General features: G+C 38.6%; 1 protein-coding gene across 2 annotated transcripts; it reads right to left on the bottom strand.

Moving 5' to 3' along the window:
- Positions 1–13918: 13918 nt before the first annotated feature.
- On the bottom strand, positions 13919–21034 carry LOC122302356 (far upstream element-binding protein 2-like). 2 transcript variants are annotated; one of them, XM_043113568.1, is made up of 7 exons: positions 20672–21034; positions 19710–20053; positions 19189–19374; positions 18946–19047; positions 18788–18862; positions 18571–18687; positions 13919–15360 (listed from the first exon to the last, which is right to left on the bottom strand). In XM_043113568.1, exons 1-7 carry the CDS (start codon positions 20910–20912, stop codon positions 14110–14112), a joined length of 2316 nt encoding a protein of 771 aa, XP_042969502.1. In that variant the 5' UTR covers positions 20913–21034; the 3' UTR covers positions 13919–14109. The 2 variants fall into 2 exon arrangements, with proteins under 2 accessions (XP_042969502.1, XP_042969503.1); XM_043113569.1 differs by having other exon boundaries at positions 18791–18862.
- Between the last annotated feature and the right edge of the window lie 405 nt (positions 21035–21439).

The raw sequence follows: 21439 nt of genomic DNA, 5'->3' as shown, positions 1-21439 counted from the left end.
ACTACGAGGTTCTGAGGAGGAGAGCAAGGCATGAAGAAGGCCAGAAATATGCTGACTAAGATAGGCAGGATGGTGTGGCCGGAAGAAACCTGCTTTGGCACGGGTGACCATCGGATGGGAGGAAAGAGGGGCCACTGGTGCGGGATCAGCAGGGGCTTCAGGCGCTGGCTTGGAGGCTGATCAGGTAGAACAACAAGATCCTAAGGGGCTGGAGACTCACGGCCAGAAGTGAGGTCATCCTGAGAAACCTGCATAGGCTCAACAAAAGAATCAGCACAAAAACGACAATGAGTGGGGCCAGGCTGAGCAACAGGGTCAGACAGAGTGTGGTATGGCAGTGAGGTAGTCAGCGTAGATGAGGTTGGAGCTAGGCTGGGCTCACTGAAGGAGGAATAATCTAAGGCAGTTAGGGGTCGGACAGGAGAGTTGGGAATAAGGGGAAAATGAGTTTCATCAAAACGGGCATGGTGAGTAACATAAATTTTCGTGGTGGTTGGATCTAAGCAAGGGAAACCTTTGTAAGAAGGACTATACTCTAAGAAAATGCAAGAAATACTACGGGGGGAAAATTTGTGAGAAGCATAGTCACGTAAACAAGGAAAAACTCGACAACCAAATGGATGAAAATTTTTGTAATGAGGAGCCTTACCATACAAAAGTTCAAATGAAGAAATACTTCCAAGAAGCGGTGTAGGCAACCGGTTAATGATATAGGTCGCAATACTGAAAGCGTCAACCCAATAAGAGGTGGGAACACGTGAATGGAATAAAAGAGCAAGACCCATCTCAGTCACGTGACAGTGCTTACGTTCGGCACGACCATTTTGGGAAGGTGTATAAGGGCAAGACATTTGGTGATGGATCCCGGTAGAGCGAAGATGAGACTGAAAACGTAGACTACGAAATTTAGCACCACCGTCACTCAGAAAAATTTTAATTTTGCAAGAGTTGATTTTCCACAAATTTTTGAAATTGAAGAAAAATTTCATAGAAATTAGACTTCAACTTCATAAGATAAAGCCAAGTAAACCGAGAATGATCATTAATAAAAATAACATAATATGAAAAACCATTGTCGATTTAACCGGAGCAGGGCCCCAGATGTCATAGTGAATAAGGCCCAAAATAGCATTAGATCGAGTATCATTTGTGGAAAAAGGGAGCTTGTGACTCTTGGCAAGTTGACACGTAGAACAAAGAGATGGATTAGGCAATATAGAGGTAAGTGAAAGCTGTCCTTTTTTATTCAATAAAGAAATAATAGAAGGGTTAACATGCCCGGGGCGTGCATGCCATAAATCATACGACGCCTTAAGAGCAGATTTATTGAGGACAGAAATAAAAGCAGCATTGCCGCGCTCCAATACATAGAGATTGCCATCACGTTTTCCGGTTGCCACCACATTTCTTGTGTTGCGATTCTGAACAACAAAGGAAGAATTAGTAAAGGTAACTTGAAAAGGGAAATCAGAGGTTAACTTACTAATGGATAAAAGAATTTTTGTAAGGTGGGGAACAACTAAAGCATCAAGCAAAGGCAAGTCAGGAAATGAGTAAGAGGTACCAACGCGGGTGATGGGTAAAGAGGCCTCATTGTGCACAACAACACTGTCCTTACCAACATACTGCTTAGAGGAGTCCAGGGATGTCGAAACTGGTGTCATGTGAGTGGAGGCGCCAGTGTCAAGGTACCAATCAGAGCAGGGACCATTGGACAAAGAACAAGAACTTTGAAAAGCCTCAGCAAGTTGTTTTGAAGGGTCCGAACGTTCATAGCGATTCCTGCACTTATCAGCGGTATGGCCTTTAGTTTTACAAAATTGGCATCTGGGAGTGTAGGGACGTCGGTTGCAACCTAACCATTAGAGTTGCTACTGTTATGGCCAGAAGAAGAGTGCCCATGAGAGCCACCACGTGAGCGACGATTTCGGGTGTGGTTTCCACGTCTAGATGAGGATCGGGTGACTATAAAAGCTGCAGAAGAGAGGGAGTTAGACTCTAAAGATTTTTTAAATAAGTCATAACTTTCGGCCAAAGGGACCAAATCATGAAAGGGAGGCAGCGATGAGAATGCCAGCTGCGTGGAGGAAAAACTAGCAAAGTCTCTGCCAAGACCACGAAGAAACAAGTGTGATGTATCAACTTCATCCACAGGACGACCAATAGCCAGCAACTGATCACAAAGTGATTTGAAATCACGGGAAAAATCAGCAACAGACTGAGAGCCTTTCTTCATTAGTTGCAACTCATCTTTAAGTCACATCTCACGGGTTTTAGAGCAGTGACTGAAGGCACGTTCAAGAGCGAGCCAAACATCATGGGAGGTGGGGAGACCAACTATGGTAGCCATGGCTTCTTCAGAGAGAGAAGAAAGAATAAGGCTCAGGATGCGCTGGTCTTTGGCCTTCCATTCCAAAAATTTCGGGTTCACGGTTGAAGAATCTTCAAGGGTGGCAGCAGGTTTCGGCAGAGAGCCATCGACAAAGCCAAGATAATTTTGGTAGTCAAGGAGAGGGATAAGTTGACTCTTCCAAAGCAAGTAATTGGTGGCTAAGAGCTTAATGGTCACCATGTGAACCATAGTGTTGAAAGAGAGAGGCTCGGCAGCCATGGAGGAAGAGAAAAGAAACAGACCAGGAAGAAGAAAAAAAATTTGGATGTTAATCCACTAAACCGTCTGATACCATGAGAAGGTTTTGCAAACCACCACACTTTGAGAGGTGGAGAAATATTGTATTTATAGAGGAGTACACGTATAGCTATACATGGAAACAAAATACAAATGTAAATATATCATACAATGAATAAAATACAAATGGAACTAAATAACACATCACCTCTATCATGGAGAGGATTGCTGAAGATCAGGAGAGGATTCTGGAGTATCCTCAACAAGCTTGGCTAATTATAATGGATGGCCGAACTTGGTTACTTAGTTAGAATTGAGTCGAATCCTCAATCGAGCACTCGAATCGACTTGCCCTGTCTAATAATTTGGTTTATGTTATAAAATTAGGAGAGAAATGATATTGTAAGAGAAAGAGTTATTATTCAATACAAAACTTCTTCATATACAAGTGAATGATACCTATATATATAGGAGTATAAAGGAATTTAGTTATAACTTAAGTCTTAATTGACAGCTAAGGGCAGTCAATTATGACAGCTAAGGGCAGTCATAATTAACGGCTAAGGATGGTCAATTATGACAGATAAGGCCGGTTTTAATTGATGGCTAAACTGCGGTTATAATTGATGGCTAAAGATGGTCATACAAATCCATTTATAACACTCCCCCTTTGGATGACCATACTTAAAGAATATTTCTCGTTAAAACCTTGCCAAGGAAAAACCCAGTGGAAAAAAAATCAATGGCCAAGGAAAAAGAGTACAACATTTATATGTATCACCAAGTGTTTTAAGATTGCCTCATTAAAACCTTACAAAGGAAAATCCAGTGGGATAAAACCTTAGCGAAGGAAAACGAGTATAATCAGCACAAGTTTTCAAGACATTACTCCTCTTGAAAAATGCATGATAATAGGTCTTTAAGTCTCCACATTCCAATGTTCTGCACAATCTTCTTAAATGTTGCAGTTGATAATACTTTAGTAAATAAATCTACCAAATTATCATTTGACCGTATCTGCTTGACATTAATTTCATATTTCTCCTCACGAATTGTAATGATTTCTCTGTGTGGATTTGAAAAATAACCTGCATCCGCATATCTGACTAATTGTGGACTTGATCCATGTTGATAAAATAATCTCATATCAATCGTATCTCGGAGGTAAAGAATGACATGTTTAATACCATTTCAATGTCTTTGAGTTGGTGCAGAACTATATCATGCAAGTAAATTAACTGAAAATACAATATCAGACCGAGTGCAATTTGCAAGATATATTAGGGCTCCAATTGCACTTATATAAGGTATTTCAGGATCAAGAATTTTTTCATCTTGTTCACAAGGACAAAATGGATCTTTCTACACATCAAGTGATCGAATAAACATTGGAGTACTCAGGGGATGAGTTTTGTCCATATAAAAGTTTCTTCAAGACTTTATAGTGAAAGGTCTTTGCGTTGATGCATCTCAATATTGTGTACCAACTCTTTAAATGGTGCAGTTAGTAATGTTTTGGTAAACAAATTTGCCATATTAATTCAAAATCGTTTTAACATTAAATTCACTACTCTTCTAGAGTTGTGCTCTTCTGGAGTTCTTGTAAATAACATAGTTAGTGGATAAGTTATCAAAGTTAAGCCGCCAACCTTCATATTCAACAAAAACGGTAGCCACCTTTTTTAGACTAGACAAGTACCGTAGAACTCTTCTGTAACTGTTAGGCGTCGCAGGGTCAGGCACTGTAGGGCTATGATGCTACATCTTTTGTCTCTTGTAGAGTGTTAAGACAAAAAACCATTGCTCAAGCACCACCAATACGCACACAAGAAAGGACCTGCCATCCGCTGCATAGTGCTCTGCCTCTGTCCCTGCCTTTGTACTCACACTGCTTTGCCTCCGTACTTATTCAAGATGAAATTCATCTCCAATGGAATAAAGACGTGGCTAACTCTCATTGTAACATCTGGCTGTTTTTAGTCTATAAATACCTGTACACTGTAGTAAAATTGCAATTGATTCATTTTTGAGACAATCATATATATGATATACACGAGACAAGTCTCTGGAGACTTTTATCAAACACCTGCTGGTTGCTAGTATCATTATCTAATATGGTATCTAGAGCCGATTAAAGGCCAACGCCTTCACCCCTCCTGTGTTCTTCTTTTCTTTATTTTTCTTTTTTTTTTTTAGTTCTTGACCGCCCTCTATGGCGTCTCCAGAACTCAACACAGACACTCCAAACTCAAGTGTCTCCAATATCAACTCTCCCAACACTGCCATTGTCACGGCAGCTAATCACTCCATCACTATCAAACTTTCCGGTGATAATTATCTCCTTTGGAAAGCTCAGATAGTATCTCTTTTAGTAGGACATCAACTTGAAACCTATGTTGATGGGACCTTCCCCCCTCCTCCCGTAACCATTAATGGTGCTGTGAATCCTGAGTACCGACACTGGGTACTACAAGACCAGCTAATCGTCTCGGCACTCACTAGCTCCCTCTCTCCGATGGTCCTTTCCCAGGTTCTTCAGTGCCGAACTTCTCATGAAATATGGTCGGCACTTGAGAATATTTATGCTGCCCAATCATCAGCTCATATTCTTCAAACCCATTTTTCACTAGCTACCTTGAAGAAGGGTGCTGAATCAATCATTGATTATTATCACAAAGCTCAATCCCTCTCGGCTTCTCTTAGTGCTGCTGGTGAACCTCTCTCTCAAGCCCAATTTATCGTTTACCTTCTGGCCGGATTAGGGACTGAGTATGAATCAGTTATCTCCTCAATCACCACTCAGCCCGAACCTCTCACTGCCCACCAAATTTTTGGTTATCTTCTAAATCATGAAGCTCGGCTAGTTCATCAGAACCAATCCCTACTCTCCCTTCATCCCATCTCTGCAAATGCCACCTTCCAAGCCTCTGGTAATCCACAACGAGGCCGTAACTCCTTTTCCCGTGGAGGAAGACGTGGACGAGGCCGTGGGCCTCATTCGGCCCAGTCTAATCAACCCGGCCTTTTTCCCCGTCCAGACTCTATAAAACCCGTATGTCAAATATGTCACAAAATGGGCATACTGCTGTCACATGCTATCATCGTCTCAATCAGTCTTACCAAGCCCCACCTCCTTCCTCTCTTACAGCTAATTTCACCTCTCTACCATCTTCCGAATCATCATCCAATCATTGGTTTCCCGACACAGCTGCTACGAATCATTTCACTTCAAATTTTGCTAACCTCAATTTAGACTCTATGCCTTATCAGGGCCCTGAACAAGTTAGCATTGGAGATGGCACGACCCTTCCCATTCAACACACTGGCTCGGCACACTTCACCACTTCTTCTGGCAAATATCTTCTTACTCAACTCTTGCATGTTCCTTCTATTACTAAAAATTTGCTTTCTGTTCGTCAATTCTGTGTTGATAATTCTGTATATTTTGAGTTTCACTCCACTTGTTTCTTTGTGAAGGATTTACAAACCAAGGAGGTGCTACTTCAAGGACCAGTTAAGAATGGGCTCTATGTCCTTCCTATGCCCAACACAGATCCTTCATCAACTCCATGTGCTTTCCTTGGCGAACGTACTTCCACTCAACACTGGCATGCCCGTCTTGGTCATCCATCTTCCCGAATCACAGATTTCACTCTTCGGCGTTTTCAACTTCCCGTAGCAAATAAGACACCTGTATCCATCTGTTCAGCATGCTCACAGGCTAAAGCTCATGCTTTACCACATCTATCATCTCCTTCAAGGTCTCATAAACCTTTTGAACTTCTTTTTTTAGACGTCTGGGGACCTGCACCTATGCTCTCCTCAGATGGTTGTCGTTTTTATTTTTCAATTGTTGATGACTTTTCTAAATTTATTTGGTTATTTCCTCTTCAAGCAAAGTCGAATGTTTCCAATATCTTTATTGCCTTTTTACGCTATGTTTCCAATACCTTTTCCACTAATATCATAGCAGTACAATCCGATTGGGGTGGTGAATTTCGGTCTCTTACTCAAATTCTCACCTCATATGGAATTTCTCATCGTCTTACGTGCCCTTACTCACATGCCCAAAATGGCACGGTTGAAAGGCGCCACAGACATATAGTAGAAACTGGGCTCTCATTACTTGCCTATGCCTCGGTTCCACATAAATACTGGTCTGAAGCTTTTCAGACCTCTGTGTATTTAATAAACCGTATGCCCACACAAATTCTTAGTAACAAATCACCTTTCGAAACTCTATTTCAAAAAATTCCGAATTATAAATCTTTACGTGTTTTTGGCGTCGCTTGTTGGCCCAACCTTCGACCATTCAATCGTCATAAAATAGACTTCCGTTCACAACTTTGTGTCTTCATGGGCTATAGCCCCGATCATAAAGGATATCGGTGTCTTCATTTGCCTACGGGTCGCACGTATATATCCTGAGATGTTATCTTTGATGAAACCCACTATCCTTTTCTTTCTCAAGCTAATTCGGACTCCCCTCACAAAATATCCCAACCCACCGATCAGACCCAACCCACAGTTTTAAAACTGCCGCACACTCTGCCCGTGTCCTGCCCACCTGCCCAACAGCCCAGCCCAACTCCAAGTCAGCCATCCGATTCACCTAACTCACCCATGAGCCTTCAGCCTATCTCCAGCGGACAACCCAATACCAACACTCACCTCCCTTGCTCTCCTATCCCTCGATCTGACCTGGCCCATCGCATACCATCTAACCCTCTGCCCTCTCATACTTCCAACCCTAATACGCAGCCGCCAGCATCATCCTCTTCCCAACCTTCAAACCCTAACCCGTCGGCCTCTTCATCAATCAATGCCTCCCTTCCTTCCTCCTCATCAATCGGTGATTCTCTACCTCATCATCCTATGCTCACAAGATACAAGACTCACTCTACTCGCCCCCTCATCCGAACCTACGGCACCATCCCGTGGCCACTCAAACCTACACTCTCCCTTACCACGTCCTCTATTGCCATACCAGAAGAACCTTCAAACTTTACTGAGGCTTCTCGGTTTCTGGAATGGAGAGCAGCAATGAATGATGAGTTTGCTGCTCTTCTCCAAAACCGGACATGGGATCTTGTCCCATTTTCCCCTTATTTCAATATTTTAGGCTCCAAATGGGTTCTCAAATCCAAGAGACGGGCTGATGGCACCCTTGAACGCCGCAAGGCTCGCCTTGTGGCCAAGGGATTTCACCAACAGCCCGAATTGGATTATGGTGAAACCTTTAGCCCGGTTGTCAAACCGGTCACCATTCGCCTCATTATTTCTCTTGCAGTTACTCACAAATGGCATCTACACCAACAGGACATACAGAACGCATTCTTACATGGAGACCTTGAAGATGATGTATACATGTAGCAACCTCCTGGGTTTGTCAATCCGGATCTACCTCACCATGTTTGTAAGTTGAAGAAATCGATCTATGGCTTGAAACAAGCCTCTCGGGCTTGGTTTTCCAAGCTCACAGATCGACTACTTCATTTCGGTTTCATTGGATCTAAGTCTGATAGCTCTTTATTTATTTTTAGAAATAACTCAGATTGTGTTTATGTGCTGATATACGTTGATGATATCATTGTTACGGGTTCAAATCCAGCTTTAATAACTCAGTTTATTGATGCTTTGCATAGTCATTTTCCTGTAAAAGACCTTGGATCCCTACATTATTTTCTGGGTATTGAAGTATTGAACACTGATTCTGGTATTTTTCTTTCTCAAAATAAATATGTGTCTGATCTTCTCTTTAAAACAAATATGCACCAATCCAAATATGTGTCAACACCAATTTCGGCCTCTGAAAAATTAACTAACTTGGATGGTCCTGCCTTTGAAGATCCTCACATGTATAGAAGCATTGTAGGAAGCTTGCAATATCTGACCTTCACTCGGCCAGATATTGCCTTTGCCGTTAATAAAGTGTGTCAATTCATGCATTATCCACAGCTGCCCCATTGGCAAGCTGTCAAACGCATTCTTCGATATCTCAACTCCACTAAATATCTGGGCCTATACTTCTGCATAGATTCACCAATTAAACTGTGTGCCTTCTCTGATGTTGATTGGGCTGGGTGCCCTGATGACCGGAAGTCTACTGGGGGGTTTTGTATCTATTTTGGGTCTCACTTGATCTCGTGGGGGGCTAAGAAACAGCCCATTATAGCTCGGTCTTCCACTGAAGCTGAGTATAAGGTTGTGGCTAATGCTACTTGTGAAGTCTTATGGCTTCAATCTTTATTACAAGAACTTGGAATTTTTTTGGTTGAAGCACCCACTCTGTGGTGTGACAATCTAGGGGCTACTTATCTCTCTGTAAATCCTGTGCTACATGCTCGTACTAAGCATGTTGAACTAGACTTTCACTTTGTCCGTGAAAGGGTGGCTGCAAAAACACTCCAAGTCTCATTCATTTCAAGTAAAGATCAACTTGCTGACATCTTTACTAAACCATTGTTTTCAGCTCGGTTTTCACAGCTACGATCAAGCCTCACTCTCACTCACGTGCCGCTTGAATCACGGGGGGATGTTAAGACAAAAAACCATTGCTCAAGCACCACCAATACGCACACAAGAAAGGACCTGCCATCCGCTGCATAGTGCTCTGCCTCTGTCCCTGCCTTTGTACTCACACTGCTTTGCCTCCGTACTTATTCAAGAATGAAATTCATCTCCAATGGAATAAAGACGTGGCTAACTCTCATTGTAACATCTGACTGTTTTTAGTCTATAAATACCTGTACACTGTAGTGAAATTGTAATTGATTCATTTTTGAGACAATCATATATATGATATACACGAGACAAGTCTCTGGAGACTTTTATCAAACACCTGCTGGTTGCTAGTATCATTATCTAATATAGAGAGATGCTTCACGAGAGACGCTGTGAACTAATAGAGATGCTTTGTCCCTCCTTTTACTCACCTGAGGATGTTGTTCTTATGATAGGAGCAGAGATTCATTTTTTTGGAATGAGTTATTCTGATGTCGTTTCAGAATCAAGATTTCTTAGTGCTTAATATTCTGCCTCTATTACGACCATGTCTCAGAGGTTATTAGCTAAAGTGAATGAGGTCAACTAACTCAATAATCAAATATCTTAATTACATTAGGAGCTCTCTGTGAAAATTCGTAAGAACAAGAAACTGAAGGAAAAGAATAAGGCGCTAAAACAGTATGCCCGTCATCTTCAGGATCAACAGCAACATATATTTAGAGAAGTCAAAATATTTAGAGAATAAGGACAAGCTGCATTTAATCTCATCGCGGATATATGAAAAAGTCCAACTTCTAAGAGAGTAGGGGTAAGCTGCTTTTAATTTCACATCCTAGTAAATAACTATAGGATATATGTATTTACCGTATCTTCTATCAATATATGTAATTTTGTCTTACTTTCATAATTTTTTCTATAAAAGAAATATTCAGCTCATTTTCATTCGCATTCCATTTTCTTCACTTTTCTATAATTAGTCTGCATTCTTATTTTGCAATCTCTCTCTGCATTCTTACTCTGCAATGACCCACCAATCTTCTTGTGACAATATATGGGGTATTCTACACCTCGTTCACTAGTTATTTCTGCTTCTACTGTAGGTGCTATAATGCAATATAAAAATGATCTGACTAATAAGTCAGATGATGATTCTATCTATGAGCTTGTGAGTCTCGATACCCGATACTCATCAATCATTGTCGTATTTTCTCAACGACTACAATCCAAAAGTTGTGAGGTTGACAAACTCAACGAGAAAATTTCTATCCTTCCGCGACTTCTGCTAAAGTCCAACATGAAGATAAGAGCAATAAAGTAAGAGAATAAGAATTTAAAATCTTTGATTGACTTTTCTTTTCGATTGCCTATTCCTTTAGATAGGGATGCTGTGCAAATTTTGAAGAGTAAGATCGTTTAAAGAATGAGGCGAAAAGCCTCAAATTTCTGTAATTTTATTTCGAGATAATAAAATAATATTTCACAAATATTTATATTGTATTTCTATCTTCTGGTAGATGTTTTGTGTGCTCCATTTTATTTCTCATTTGATAATGCACATTTCTTACAAAACCGTAATATGAATCTGAAATACTAATTGCATTTAAGAGATAATATTTCTGAACTAATAATTTCATTCATCTCCCCCTTGAAGCCAAAAGGGTTTCTGATTTATATTTCAAATATGTGCAGTTTTCATGAGCTCTTCTAGAGTCTTAATGACATTTAAATCATCTATATAAACTGCAATAAAAGCTAATTTAGATACTGAAAATATATAGAAAATATCTTGTTCCACATGCATTTAGATTGTTTTAGATCATATAAGGATTTTTGAAATTTGATAGAATAAGTACTTCAGAACTATATGCTTCATGCATTTCATATCTAGTGATCCGTATAAATATGCAGTTAATCATGCATACCAAAATTCTTGGTAACTATCAAGTTAATAAAAACCTCAATATAATTTCATCAACTTTAAAAGCATATCAATATTATTTCTACGAGAAACCGACTCGTGATTTATATATCACATTTTCATTTCATTTATATAAATACCTACTGATATTCAACAAGCATCACATTTTAGGTGTTTGGACTACAAGTCCATATGTATCACATTTTACTAGTAATATCAATTCTACAGGAATTGTTTCTTTCTATTTTGGCCAATATTTTTACGTTGGTATTCTATGATGTTTCTTGCCTCACTTTCTTCATTACTTTTGGTAATGTCAAGTGCCATCTTATATGAAAATATATTATCGACAACGATTTTATTTCTATTCAGAATTTCTCCAATACTCATGAAATGTATCGAGATCTTGTTATTTTTAGGTACCTGTCATTCTTTAAGGGAAGACATTTCATGAAAAACTTCTTCAGGAGGATTATACTCTTCAGGAGTTTTATTATGAGAGAATTTTGTACAGAATGTTTGGATGGATCTTATTGCTTGTTTTGTGGGTACGGCCTCTTCAGAAGCACCAATTTCTTTTCTTTGTACTTTTCTCTTTTGGGATGCTTTATCTTTTGTATCAATAGGTCTCCCACACTTTTAGATATGTCTTATGTTCATTAGACTGCTAAATTTGTTAATTGTCCTATGAGGACTTCAATTCTCGCTAGGATTTTTGCAGCTAGAATATAAGACCTTTTTATCTTATTGCATTCATAAATTAATTATCATCTGAACTTCCAGTTAACCTATGATAATCAAGATAACGTCGAATTATTTCATTTTATTTACTTCTAGTAAATTTTTCTTTCCACTCATGGTGGGAAGACTTTATAGTAAAGAATCTTCTGGTTCTTTTATAGACATTCATATGAAAATTATTCGACTTATCGTAATTGATTTCGGATGATCAAGTTAATCATGAAAAACATACAAATATTTTGAATCATATCACTTTTGATGCATCATAATATTTGATTTAATAGTTGTATAATATCATCTCAAAGAGAAAGTTGGTAATTTTTGCAATACGAGTTTCTGGTCCGAAATCATAGAAGTACTATAAAGATATTCATTATCACGTCCAAACTCTTGGTTTCTTTGAAAAAAATGCACCATTCTCTTCTGAGAATTATATAAATCCAATATCATTCACTTCAGGGAATAATGTGAAACTAGTAGGATGTGACTAATGATTTTTTAACAAAATCTTATTATTTTGCTCAGCTACTAGAAGATAAGATATAAGTTTAGAATATCTTGTAAACTTTCATACTCGATATTGCTATTTCAGGTGCACATTTGAGGCATTCATTTTAAACAGATATTCTTTTGTAGTTTTTCTCTACACAATTTCAATTATACAACTTTAGGTGTATTAATCATAACGAGCTTTTGGGAGGATCCCGATCTTTTGGTACACATATCACTCCCTTAAACTATCTCACAGAATTAATAAATATTTTATTATGAGATATTCAATAAAATTGTTGGTTCAGGGCGATCCTTCAGGGATGCTTCATTTCTATTCCAAGATAAATTTTATCATCAATAATTCATAACAAGTATAAACAAATAAATAGAACTTGTATATAAACTATGTGAATAAAAATTGATCACAGATATAACTGAAATGTAAATTATGAAAATTTTAATTCACCATAGATATAACTAAGATGTAAACTATGTGAATAAATGTAAAATTTTATCAAGTAATAATAAAGAATATAATCTTTAATACTCTAATTGGGAATTGTAAATAATATATTGAAAAACTTACTTGAAGTAGAAAACCATTATCTTCGGAATCAATAAAACCTCGTGCTGATAACGTGTTATAAAATTAAAAGAGAAATAATATTGTAAGAGAAAGAGTTATTAAATGTAAAATTTCTTCATACACAAGTAAATGATACCCATATATATAAGAGTACAAAAGAGTTTAATTATAGCTTAAGTCTTAATTGACAGTTAAGGGCAGTCAATTATAACGGCTAAGAATGGTCATATAAATCCGCTTATAACAGTTTACAAAATATCATATTTGACTATCATTATAGGTTGTTTGGTGCAGTACATCTGCTTAAATTGTGAGCACTGTGCTTTACCCGAGCGGTATATCTGTTAAAGAGTGACAAAAAGAGAGGATTTTGACTAGGGACCATTATGATTAGATTTAAGCCTCCTGCATATTTGCACGCCAAAACTTGGTTTCAGAATGTGTTCAATGAGTAGTTGCAGGGTCTATTAACACGCACAGAATGGCTTACTCCAGAAACTTCCTCATCCTAGAGATCAACATGATCCATTGCCGATATGAGACCCGGATTGATTACACAAAATTAAAAAATTTATCTTATTTCATCTCAATTCATCATTACAATTTTTTTAATTCCTCATATAAAATATAATAAATAACTTTACTTTTTCAAATTCCAATACAAAATTAATATTATAAAATTATATTATAACAACATTTTATTCATTACTATTTAAAATATCTCATTTCATCTTATCTCATCTGTATAACCAAACGGGTCCGAAGAAAGCCCATTAAAATGCGGCGTAGGAGCTGATAATTAGGAAGGAAAAATTACCTTTATCAGTTATCTTTTGTAACATCAAGGTCATATACTAAAGTTATCTTTTATCTAGAATAAATTGCTTGGAATTGAAAATTAAACAAGACACATTAACAGTTTGGTCTTATTGTAGAAAATGGTAGATTCAAGATTGAAGGGGCAAAAAATGTGATTTTTTTTTTCTAATAATTATCAAAATTCAAATGAACCGAAGAGATACTTTGATCTTGCGAGTTTTGAGTCTTGACAGAACACTTGGCACAATTGCGTTAATTCCAACCTAAAGATTCTTTGTTAGTTCATATTTCAAACATAAATATTAAGATTACATCTGAATAAACGGGGCCCGAAATTCCATCAACAGTCAGAGACCTAGATAAAAAGCTAATACTCGGAGATCGCCATCCAAACTCAATGACACCCCACGTCAATCTTCAGCGAGATGCACTATACGCTTGGGTCGAGTCATACTGAGCATAACCAGGCTGAGGCGACAATGTTTTCCCATAAGCAGCCGAAGCGCTTGCTGGTACAGCTCCATAACCGCCTGATTGTGGGATAGACTGATCATAACTAGGTTGAGTTGATGCTGGTTGGGCATAGCCCGGCTGCCCACTTGGTGGTGCACTATAGGCTGCCGCAGGACCACCACTGTAAGCAGCATGATCTTGAGGCCCTTGGTAACCATAGCCTACATTGTTAGCAGCTGCCTGTTCAGGATAACCTTGCTGAGAAGGTGCATATGGTCCATAACCCCCAGCAGCACCAACTTGTGCATAGCCTGGTACCTGCTGTGAACCAGATTGACCATAACCTGGCTGCACTCCTTGCTGCGGATAAATGTGGCCAGATGCAGCTGGTGGCTGACTATACCCATCAGCAGCTGGTGCAGAACCATACGGAGGATATGTTTGCTGCACCTGGGCACCAGATCCATATGGATAGGGCTGTTGAGGCGGTGCATTTGGGCCATATGATTGGGCAGGAACAGAGCCTTGATAAGGCATGTCCCCAGGTTGAGTAGCCCTGGGTGGGCCATAAGATTGTGGAGGACCCTGTGATGGCATGCCATATGATTGTGGTTTCCCATACTGTTGTGAAGCATAACCTGGTTGAGGGCCTGCCTGTGGGTAAACTGGCTGAGAACTTCCATGTCCCCCGTAAGGATGCTGCGGACCATGATTTTCATATTTGGGATCATCGTATCCATGCCCATAGCCATGCTGGTGAGGTGCTGCCTGAGAAAAAGGAGCTGAATGACCATAATCGGAACCCTGTGGGTGTCCATAATTGTAGTTTGCATGGGATGAGACTGGACCCATTGAAGCTGCAGTGGAAGGGCCAGAGGCATGTGAAGGAACGGGGGTAGAAAGTTGGGCAGATACTGGAGCATCAGAGAAATGCCCTCCTTGTCCGCCATAGTAATCATAACCACCAGCATGTGAAGGTGGACCATGCATACTAGGAGGCCGTTGTTCCCAACCAGCACCATAGCCACCTCTTGGTATCATTTGTTGAGGATAATTCCCGTATGCTGGAGGTGGATACTGTGAATTATGAGGTGGATATGATCCTCGATGCTGGTAATCATATGCTGCAGCACTAGGACCCCACTGAGGCATACCAGCAGATCCACGGGGTCGATAAGCCTGCTGGTTAAATCCACCATATGAAGGTCTCGCAGGCTATTCCAAGCATATGCAATAAAGAACTAAGTTAGAAAACAGAAGCAGTTCCATTCACAATTAAACTAACACTAATTTTTGTTAAGTACAATGAAATGAAGAACATTAATAAGGTGGATAGTAACAGAAGTTGCTATTATAGCTTGGTAACCATATCTCCAGTTCAAATCATTGGAGGGGCTCCGGGGCATCATATTGGTACTACAAGAAGAACAAATCTATGGGATCCATTTTACTTGGAAAAAATCAGGGGAGAAAGTAAAAACTGAGATCACAGCAAAGTGAAAAGAGATGCGGTATATATGAGGTTATAGCGATACAAAAATAGCAATTACTACATCAACTTTACCATAGTGTGCACCATAAGCACAATGACAATGCTGACAAGAATAGAAACAAATCAAGCATAAGAGAATAGTAGACGAGAATTGAATGAAATCAAGACACAAACTATGAAAATACTTCACATTTTAGATTTTTCTAAGTGTTACAAACAATGCAATGCTGAAATAAACCATCAATACAGCATACTTGAAAAAGGATTCCTTCTCGAAGTGAAGGAAGAACTATTCCTTTTGGAATAACAATATGTAGGAAAAAAAAAAAAAAGGTTAACCTCCCTGCTGGAATGGATTTATCAACTTGATCTATCAGAATCTAAACATAAAATCTATCAATTACATTGATCATTCCAACATGTTCACTCCTCAATGAAACTTCTTTATTCATTCTACAAGACCAATACATCTCTATGAATACGAGACAATGGTTCAAGGTAAAAAACAGCTGGTTTTGGTCCCATGTCTAAAAAGCAAAACCATGCTCCATCTCTTCAAAATATGCAAAAGTTCATACAATGTATGACCTCCACTTGCTTGCTCCTAAAAAGAAACCAGCATGCTTCTAAATATAATATCTGGTGATAATGACCCACAAATTTCCAATTCTTTAAACATTTTGGTCTTTTTCTTCACTTGTCTTCTAATCGGGAAACAAAATTTTATTGAGCATAAAATATACAGGCCCAAGTATACAGGACATATTCAGGAGCGTCGCCTATGCATGCTAGTCTAGCGATTTATCCAACATATAGATGTTATGCTAAAATGAAAGTGTAAATATATTTACCTTCATCTGGAGAGTGACTGAGGATGATACCATGGCCACGGTTATATTGGTATGGGATTGTCCACATAAGTTTATAAGAAAAAAGAAAGTAGGCTTTACTAAAAAGAAAATCATATCCAACATAACCAACCACATGCAAGTGCATTCAACAAGGATATCAAATTAGACTCTTTTGGAAATTTTAAGTGCCTGGTGATGCTTTCACTTGATAATCAATAAAATTGTAGAATAGTAGCAAATGCAAAAGACTTTCTATTACATGCTTCTAGAGTTATTCTGCTACAAAAGGAAAAATACATTCTGCCACTCTATGGTTCTCCCACATCATATCCTGAAGAATGTTTATTATGAGATAAATTTATCGTGATGAAAAAATGGTGTTACCTCAGTACACAAGAAGCATACAACAGATCTCTATCCTGATAAATATTTACAGGAAATAAGTAAAATATAGAAAAAAAGATACTGCTGTAAGATGATGGAACTGAAAGATTATACCAAATCATTCAGATGATAATCGTGAAAGAAAAAGCATTTCATTTAATACATCATTGAAATACCAAGCTTAAAAATGCAGATCTCCAACGTATTCAAGTGACTAAATAAAAATTGGAGGACACATGCATATACACGCTTCACATTGAATCAGAGCTTAGGCATATAGTTTACATAGCATGCCATAGACTAGGTCACGTAACGGACTGCAATGTTCTTGCCTATTTCTCAAGTAACCATGCTTTAGGATTCATGCTACTCCTTAATGTATATCATATGACGTACGATATTCTTCATACATAGAATTGGTCACAAGTTTTGAAGTAATCTCCCACAAATTTAATTATCATGGCTTCACCAGACATTACACTTTCTTCCAACACTTCTCATTCACAGACCATGGGTGGCACTAATGAGCGCTAAGGTTAATATAATGTAGTCTTAAAACATTATATTTTTTAACTTTCAAGTCTCAAAGCAATCTTACCAACTATTAACATTCTGCAATCGCGAGATTTAATGCCTGATACCTCTCTTTTGTGGATGGGAATGAAGAGTGGTTGTCTATTGCCACACCAAGAAAGCAACGCTGACCCCATGGAAAAGGCAATAGCCAAATCTGCATTTTTAAAGCCAACCAATTCGAAATTGGCACCTTCATATTAAATAAATCATGGCAACCGACATCTTGGATTGAATATATGGTCTTCCAAACAGCATTCAAATGACCTTGGCATGGATCATCATATTCATCAATATCACACTCTTATGAACCTATTAAGAGATCAATCTCTCACTCTCATGGCAAGATTATCAAACAATTCTAGCCTAAATAGATGGAAAAATGTCATCCATACAAATTTAATTGTTTGGATAGATAATCATGTCGCGACAACAGAATATGCTGCTTTGCCAGATGATAAGATACCGAGATGCTTCTCAACCAGTCCAGTGAAAAGAACAGTTCCGCACTAACTCAAAGCGTGAAATTTACAAGCAACATGGGAAATCGATAGAAACCCACTCAATAAAAAAAGGACTAAAGAAGATACTAATAACACCAACGATAACAAGATATGCACCATACTACCCGGTCTCATCAACAGCTTAAACAAAATAATATAAATAATTTGCCACAGAACTTGAATGAAATGCATACAATTATTCTCTAGACAATTTCCATCTAAGCCATACATCTGTGGCTAACATCTAAACTAGCATATAACTTCAACCATGCAGATCTAACATATGGCAGTCAAAAAATAATAAAAAAAACTAGCAACTTCACCAGAAAGCCTTGCGGGTAGTCTACAATAGATAGATAGCAATACAAACCAATTGAAATTACAAGCATACTCCTTCCTCAGTGGATGCAAAGTTGTGAACCTTATAATTACCATTTTATTAAAAAACCTAATTATTTCTCACATAGTAACATGCCAGGTGCATTTGGAAAAAGAAGAAACTAAGAATAATTTAATACGTTCAGAGGAAGTTAGTTAAAGTATCACAGTGGAAACATATATATCATAACAGAATTCAGCTGCATTTTTCATCGTAGGAAAAATCAATAGGTAGAGAACAAACCTGATTCATAACTTCCTTTATCAACTCTCTAGCCATTTCAATTTGCTTCTTGTCACCAGTCACTCGTACAGTCCTTTCTCTAGATTCATCTCCTTCTGGAAGGTGTTGAGGTATCAACTAAATGAAAAAGTGAGAAAGTCAGCACACATGATGAAACGATATAACAGAATAAAGAACAAAATAGTCATCACTCTTAAGAATTGGATACGATATCAACTACCTGGATGCGTGCTCCTGTTCTAGTTTGCAGGCCTTTAATGGTTTCTCCACCTTTGCCAATTATTATACCAACCTGGACCAACAATGCTCAATATGTAAATAATGGGTCAAATCATGGATATATATTCGTCATCAATAGCCAAAGAAACTAGTAACCTTCTCATTTGGAACTTGTATCTCAATTTGTTCAGAGGCTACAGCAGCCTGTGCTGTTGTAAGACCCCTGGCTATAAGGGAAGGAGAACCCCCCGCATCAGCCTGTCGAAAAATAAATCAAAGCAAAGAGAAAATCAGGCAATCGGTTTCACATCTCCAGAATAAGCATCAACCAGAAAGCAGTGCACATGGTGATGAGGAGTAGCCATCCGAAAATAAAGCTAAGCTCAGTCAGCATTAAACCTCTGCAATGACGGCATTTATAAGCTTCTCAGCCTTGGTTATATTATCTAAACTTCCTATAATTTCCACAGGCCTTGTTGCGCAATAAGGATCAGCATCAGAATCCCTAGTGATCTGGATTTTCGCTCCCGAATTGTACTGCAAGTAACGTATAGTATCCCCAGCCTTGCCAATAAGAACTCCAACCTGCACCAGAATTTATAGAATTTGACTTTATAAAAGTTGAAATACGAAGATGAATTTTAACAAAGCTCCAAGAAATGGGCAAACAAAAACACATGGGCAGTTGGGTATGAGAATCCTCCTTTTCAACCTTCTATAGTTGCTTGCTTATTTGGATTTGGGAAAACACGGTAAGATGTAATTTTTTTATTTGAGTGGTTATTGTCTCCAAAAAAGGACGATGAATGGCACCTCTCTCTTTCCCCACCACCTATTCTCTGTAAGGGTAGTCTCATCTTCAGGGAATTAAGCTACGCTAACAGTGGTATCTTAGAGAAGCAAGTATTTATTCAACCCACCTTGTTGTTAGGCACCTCCATTTTGCGCGTCATGGTTTGAGAAGCATCTTCTAGCTGAGAAACCTCAGAAGACAGTTGCATACTTTCAGGTTGCTGACCTCCCTCTTTAGATGGCTCCTGAGCAGTTTCTGTCAAAGAATCCTTGACAGATGGTTGTTCGAAGTTGCCTGTCTCAGGATTTTCCACCAAGTGTCCTTCATTGCCATCGACCACTGTTTGTGGAATTTCTTCTGTGGGAGGTTGAGCATCCTCCAACTGCAAACTCTCCACTGTAGGCTGTTCATCGTTCTCTCTGATAGGTCCATCGTTGTTATCTTCCTTACATTGGTACCCATTTTCAATAGCTGTAACATAAAAAATGAACTAAACAGATTATTAATTGAAAACATGGAGGCAGGTTTATACCTGGAAGTATACTGCATTTAGACAGATTAGCTTCACTAAACAAAATAAAGGGGTTTCAATCACTGCACGGCGCACAAGCAGAATAAACTTCCGCTCCATATCTTTCGTGGAACGCGTCCATCCACGGGAGACCTTTCTTAGTGAAGGAACTCTATATTTAGCTTGACGAGCGACTTTAGTTTCAGAAAAACGCAAAAAACCCAGAGTTTCGTAAAAGAGGCATGAGTGGCAAGGGACTTTCTTGCACACATTTCGTTGTAATTGGATTCCGCCCTTTTGCGCTTATAATAAAATTCTTATTAATTATATAAAAAGAATAAAATATTCATGCATCAACTTCCGTTTCCATTTTCTTTCATTGGACTGGGGACATGTTTCCAGCTTCAAATATGATAGAAATAAAAGGGGAAAAGCTACTTGGGAATACCATAAACACAACGTATATCAATCCACACGCATATCATACAGATATATATGCGTATATACACATGCACACATACATCAATGAAGCCATGGAAAAACCTAACTTGAAAAGAATACAATTCCTTTTAACATACCTGAGCCGTCAGGCTCTTCATTGAGGCGGGCCCGCTTCACCTCGGGCCCTTCTGAGGGGGCAGATAAATCAGCTTCCTCGTCTGGTGCATCATCAACGGGGTCTTCATTCAAATCGGCCAGGTGCTCGGTGCTCGGCTTGTTGGGTTCGGGGGCTTCGGGTTCCAAGTCCTCGAGCTTCCGCTTGTGATCCGAAGGCGCATCCATGCTCACCTCTGCCGCTACAACCTCTTCCTCCGCCATAGGGTTCGTGGAAGCTCAAAAGTACCACCAGATCGAGAACGGGGGTTTTTCAGTTTTGTAAGCGATGTGATGTGGTGAGCAAGAGGTGCAGATTGTGGCTGAGGGGGTAAGAGAAAGAGGTTTAAGGGCGTTATAAAGAGGAATTGGGGCCAGAGATATTTTCTACGACCCACTTTGGGCTTTCTTTATTGGGGTTAGGTTTTCAGTGATGGGTTTATTATGTTTGCTGTTGTGGGTTCTAATATGGGATAGTGGGCCTATCATCTAGGTCCATTATCTAGTTAGGCCCATTATGTAGATTACTCATTGTATAATATGACATTAGATAATTAAAAATTATGTCAAGTTATATCAGTTGATAAATTTATTAATTATTATATAATCTCACCTTATGAAACTGTAGTATTTTTATTTTATTATTAAAAATTATATGTTTATATAAATAAATTTATTAACAATAATATTAAATACAAAGTTTTGAGTGCATAAGTCTGAAACAAGCTTTTAATTTGATTCTTGTTTCATAT

This window comes from Carya illinoinensis, chromosome 3 (assembly GCF_018687715.1).
Source record: "Carya illinoinensis cultivar Pawnee chromosome 3, C.illinoinensisPawnee_v1, whole genome shotgun sequence".
NCBI classification, from domain to species: Eukaryota; Viridiplantae; Streptophyta; class Magnoliopsida; order Fagales; family Juglandaceae; genus Carya; species Carya illinoinensis.
The sequence above is the reverse complement of the archived record's forward strand: the minus strand, read 5'-3'. Positions and strand labels throughout refer to the sequence as shown.